Source organism: Salvelinus sp. IW2-2015, linkage group LG18 (genome assembly GCF_002910315.2).
Source record: "Salvelinus sp. IW2-2015 linkage group LG18, ASM291031v2, whole genome shotgun sequence".
Lineage (NCBI taxonomy): Eukaryota > Metazoa > Chordata > Actinopteri > Salmoniformes > Salmonidae > Salvelinus > Salvelinus sp. IW2-2015.
In genome coordinates, this window is record NC_036858.1 from 16,140,172 (window position 1) to 16,146,171 (window position 6,000).

Here is a 6,000-nt window from a genome sequence, read left to right on the forward strand (position 1 = left end):
TTTGTAAGGTGGTAGATAGCCTACAGTAATTGGTGTGTTACAATGTGTGTTTATGACTTAAGTCACCTTTTTAATAAATAGTGATTATTCTTGTCAATCAATCGAATCACTTTTGACATGCTTATTGAACCTCAAGTAATGGGCACACCTGCACACAGACTCGCATGTACACACACACACACACTCACACACACACACACACACACTCACACTCACACTCACACACACCACCATTAACATGGTCTCTTACTAGCAGAATGCTAAGCCTATAATTCCCCTTTGTCATCTCATCAGGTGGTAAGGGGGTCATAAGGGGAAGATGGAAACTAGAGCCAGTCTCAAACAGTCTTTGGAGAGCACGGAGGCTACGTGGACAGATTTAGGCAGGTTACAACAAAACGAGTTTGGAGTAAATTTTTTAAATCCATTTATCCAGTTATGATTAATTTAGTTTAATAAAAAAGATAATGATTTCTATAATAAAAGCATAAATGATGATACTGCATTCTATTAAATGTCCTTATTTGTAACGATATTACCATTCCATGCGACCATTTAGAAACTACAGTGTCTAACTTGTATTTCTAGCTGTAGTCTATTCCCTGTCTGAACTGCGTTTTGCGCCCTCTCTCAACAATTATGATTATTACACCGCTGTTCAAGATGCAGCAACGGCACACCGCTAGAAGTAGCACATTTACATCACATAGTCAAACTTACCCGAAACATCAGTAACTGCAAATAAAACGAAATAACCTATCCAAAGTGTAATCCTTTGCGTTATGTGAGTAGGCCTACCCATCTTGGCGTGGGTACTTTGTCAGGACGCACGGCGCAGGCGTTTGGCAAGACATTTATTTGTGACTAGTTTAATACCCCCCTCCTTCCGCCTTCGCTCAGTCTGCGATCTGATACAACTCCAAATAGAGTAAACTCAAAAGCACTGTTTTCCTCTGTCTGGAAAGTCATAGCCTACTGTACAACGAGGTGTGGCGTTTATAAGGGGGAGTCTTTAGAGCAAATATACAGTGTTCAGCACATTTTAGAACACTATTTTCATGTTAAGCTTTTTTTTTTTAGTTTTTGTACTTGAATTGTTGAATATTTGTATTAGGCCTATATCATAGCTATAATAAAATAATAGCTATTATTATGGCTTGTTATTTTAAATAAAGTTGTTAAATACGATTACAATACATATATGAAACATATGGAGTAACTTGATACTYAGTTAGCTAGGTTTTAAATGGTTGGCTTTGAAGTGGGAGTTGGTATGAGTCACTGACTGTATGACTCTAAAATGTGATTTTTCTTCGGTTTACTCAAGTCAACTAATATTGGAAAGTTACCACCGACAGTGTTGCTACAAATCATCCTAGTGTAACAGAGCGCTACTTAATTAAAAAAGTTTACAGTCAGAACAATATCCCATAGTGAACACAGTCATGAGTTAATTCTGCTGACATGGTCACATTGAGTCAGTATGATAAGGCGTTGATTATGAAGTTACTTTATATGGCCCATCCAGTTTGGAGCCTGTGGGAAAGGTTGAGACTGAGTAAAATAGGCCCCATCCTCCCTCCAGAATCCCAGTACTGCASAAGAAGGCCATCTGCAATGGGAAGAGTCAAGGKCTGCATGCAGCTCCAACATCTCAGCAGTCAGGGAAGGCTACTGTTCCTCCCATCCAGAAGCCACTGCAACCCATCCGTACCAAGAGGGATCAAACCTGCGTGGTGAAAGACATCTACCTCCATAGTGCCAAGCCATTGAAGGCAGTCCATGGAGACAAAATGGTCGCCAAGATGCCACTGCCTCCCATTAGAGCCAGAGTCACTGTGCCAAACAATGATGCCAAGAAGGAGTCATTCRAGCCAGTCAGACCAGAGGGCAGCCCTCGTCCTGCTGCTTCAAAGTACAGAAGGCGGTTGTGAAGAAACACGTTCAGTTCAAGACTCAGACCCTAACTGTACAAGATCTATCGCCATGCCGTGATAAGAGGGTATGGGTTGTCTTCAACTTGGAGGCTGAGCAGGGGATGGCATATCTGAAGGCCAAGCTGATCAGTGTCACCCAGGAATTAAACCTGATCAAAGGTGGGGCCAAGATTGATGCTCAGGCTTTGGAGGAGAGGAAAGCAAAGGAGCAGTTCAAGGTCAAGGTGGAGAAGTTCATCCAGGAGATCTGCCTGATGAAGGTGGATTCTGACCTATGGGAGATGATCAGAGATAACGAAGAGGAGGAAGAGAGGAAGAAAGAGGTGATGGAAAACGGAGGGGAAGAGGGCAGCATAGCAAGTAAGCCGAAGCAGACAGCAGCCAGGAGACACGTGAGCAAGGACAGGGTCCAAGTTGAGAAAAGTGTGAAAGTGGAGGATGAGAAAATGAAGGACGGAGAGGTAAATTAGTGTACTGCTGAACTAGTTCATTGTTGTGATCATGTTTTAGGCTTATTTGTATTACATACTGTATATTGTATGTATTTTTCCAATTTAATTGTATGTAAAGTGCCTTTAGAGTGCCCAATATACCATCTGGCATGAGCTGTGCAATCATGTGTCCATCTGATAACGAGGAGTACCACAGCGGAAATGTCTTTTGACTTTGTGTTTTTTATCCTTGTGAATTTTAATGTGAGTAGTATTGTATTCACAATGGCTGAAGCAGCTCAATGTAGCCTATTTTAAATTTGCCACATAAATAAACAAATTAATTCCTTCATTCAGGTGGTGTTGAAACGTCGATTTGGGATGAGTGCAGCCAACTCCAAGCTGAAGCAGTGTGAGCACTGCGGCCGGTGCTTTGATCCTAGTCGRCTGGASAAACACAGCGAGATKTGTGCCAAGCTCTCCTCCAAGAGCTCTAGACGGGGGGTCTATGACTCCACCAAGCACCGGCTCAAAGGCACTGTACTGGCTGGCTACGTGACGCGATCCGTGGTGTGATGCACCAAGGGACCTGNACGGGGGGTCTATGACTCCACCAAGCACCGGCTCAAAGGCACTGTACTGGCTGGCTACGTGACGCGATCCGTGGTGTGATGCACCAAGGGACCTGGATCTGTCTGGAAATTACCACTCTTTTTGATTGAGCAGACAGACAGGACAGACAGACAGGAGGAGCTGGACAGAGCGGATGAGCGGTGGGGCTGGGATTCGAGAACACGCCAAAACAGACATAGATGGGCTGTGGGCATCGGCGGTGACTGCTGTAGACCAGTGTCAGACCCACCGCTAGACCGCCTGTTGTTCAAAAGATGACCTCTGCCTTGGAATCGGCGACAGTTCCAATAAGAGGCAGTACTACTAGGAGGCAGTATTGTATCCGGAAACGTCTAAACCAACAGTATTCAGCAGTTCCTCAAATCCACAGAAACACCTGTAGTTCTCCAATATAATAAGGAATCCCAACAACTCTTTTTAAATGTTTCAGTCAGATTTGTTCCAGGAAGGTAAAGGACATTCAATGTTATTGTGCAGTATTCCTTTAACAACTCACGCTCTCCATACCTGTGCATTTTCACTTCCTTGTCACTTGTGTGCCTTTATGTGACCAGTGACCCATGACCCAACATATAGCGCTCTCTAGTGCAGCGTTTCCCACAACCCACAACACAATTCATCCTCTGTATCTACCTGGACCTCTGCTGCTACCCACGTGTGGCCCCGACCCCACAGTTTTGGAACCACTGCTCTAGTGTATAAATTAAGTGGAATATACAAGTTCTTTGTAGTAGTTGAGAACGGACTGGAATGAAATGGGACAGTCAGAAACAGGTAACAGTTCAACGTTTTTATTTCACTTCAGGKAAAGTCAGTGAAGCCACAAGAAAAGTTAACATTGACCAACAAGCCAAAAGTAGCCAMAGAAAATAACACATAACACAATAAGAGACGACAATACAAAATCAGTTTTAAACATACAAAAGGATTGGTTAATGGGTTTGAGAATGGAATTTTGATGTAAAACAAAATCTAACTCAATTGAGACTGAAAGCATATTAAGTCCTTTCTGTGACAAACTAACACATTTTTTTAAACAGCCAACAACATGGCCAATTGCTGACTAACCCTAAAAGACTAACCATAATCCTCATAGAAAATAACTTCTCTGTTAGATTTACATGACTTCTCGGGTCGAAGTTCAAGTATGAAAACATACTTGGGTCTTCCACCAAGCTAGTCCAATTCAGGCTCTATGAAGTAATTGCCTTTGAATGTGTTGGGAGCACACCCAAATACTCAATGGCTGCATTTACACAGGAAGTCCAATTCTTTTGACCAATAAGATCAGCTCTTTTGCGAATAATTGGGCAAAAGATCAGAATTGGACTGCCTATGTAAATGCAACCAGTGGGATGAAGACTAAGATCATGACGCGTCAGTGACTTCATTTCAACAGCAGGGGGCAGAAGTAGACCTTTTATTCTTTAAGTCAAATGTCAGTGAAGGGCCATAAATGTTAACTGGATTTCTATTGTGGAAATTGTTAGCAATCTTCCTCTCCCACTCTTTCTCCCTTTCACTTCTCCCATTAAAAATACTATTTTCTTTATGTGTTTTTAATCTAATTTTATTGTTTACTTCCTCACTTTTCTGATCCAATCTTTCCCCTCTCTCCTTCTCCTCTTTTTAAATACTGTTTGCCTTCTCACTATTCCAACATCCTCTACCTCTTCCTCTCTTTTTGAATTCCGTATCTTCCTCATCATCTATTGTTTACTTTCTGACCTCATCTCTTTTAGACTTTTACTCATCCTAGTCTCTTCCAACCTCTCACATCCTCCTCCTCCTCCTACTTCCACTACTCTCCCTCCCCTCCCACCTCTACCCACCTTCCTCCTCTCATTTCCTCCTCTCCTTTCCTCCTCCTTCTCCTCTATGGCTTCCTGGCCTTCACAAAGAACACGCCCGTCACGTCGTCCACCCCCACCATCATGCCCTGGGGCAGCGTGTACACCTCCAGCCTCACCAACGTGTACCCACTGGCCCTCACGCTGGCACACACCTGGGCCTCATCCAGGGGCACCACAGGGATGCGCACACCGGGCCCCCCCATGTAGTAGCTTTCACCCAGGGCCCCGATGAGGAGCAGGTGGCCCCCGGGCCGGAGAAGGCCCCTGATGTGGCCCAGGGCCCGGGTGAAGGAGGCCAGGTCAGGGCTGACGCTTTCCAGGCAGAAGCAGGACACCAGGCAGTCGGCGCCGGCAGTGGGGAGCTGGGAGTCAGGGTGCAGGGGGCGGGGGAGGTGCACYTCGATGGGGAGAATGTCGGAGACAACAGAACGCAGGCGCGCYGCTTTCTCGGTCCACGCTGAAGGGCTGATCAGGACAATAAAACAACAAACAATACAAACAATTAACAGCAATAAAATACATTATTTAATGTCTGTCCTCAAAAGCCAGCACTTACTTGACCAATCAATATATGCTAGGAAGTCAGTCCCCGCACCTGGTTTCCCAGGTCTAAATCTGTTAGAGAGTTTATAGGCAAGAGTGAAAACCAGCAGACTCTGTGGATGCGCCCCTCAAGGAGTTGAGTTTAACTCCTCAAATCATATTCATTAGGCACCAAATGGAAGAAAACTGACTGAAACAGGAAGGGACAACCTGTTCAACCTGTTTAACTTGTCCAATATGAAACGCTTGTCTTTGTTTTCCGTTGCAAAACGTTTTGCGACGATGCGCACTAATGAGTTCGACCCTGGTCTACCACTAACATCAGCACCCACCGTCGGCCCTCCAGCTTGCAGACATGCTGCAGGTAGGGGGTCCAGTCCAGGCTGCTGTAGCCCTCGCCCTGCAGCCAACGCCTCAGCTCCTGCCTGTTCACCTCCAGGAAGTCTGTGAGAAACACAGTGTCGAACACCTCACAGCCYCTCAACACCTGGTATAGAGTGGGCCCTGAACCCACGTCCACCAACACATCACCTCCCACGTCACCTGACAGAGAGGGCGGGGAAGTGAGGGGGAAGAGGAAAAGAGATTGGGGATTGGGGGAAG

At 45.1% G+C, this 6,000-nt stretch overlaps 1 protein-coding gene and 1 pseudogene across 1 annotated transcript in view; both read right to left on the reverse strand.

Moving 5' to 3' along the window:
* Positions 1–841, reverse strand: part of LOC111978584 (integrin beta-3-like) — a 42,495-nt pseudogene extending 41,654 nt beyond the window's left edge.
* A 2,935-nt stretch (positions 842–3,776) lies between these two features.
* Positions 3,777–6,000, reverse strand: part of LOC111977642 (phenylethanolamine N-methyltransferase) — a 4,121-nt gene continuing 1,897 nt past the window's right edge. Inside the window, 2 exon segments of the mRNA XM_070448685.1 lie at positions 3,777–5,319; positions 5,730–5,940. Coding sequence (XP_070304786.1) covers positions 4,878–5,319; positions 5,730–5,940 — 653 coding nt within the window. The 3' untranslated portion in view covers positions 3,777–4,877.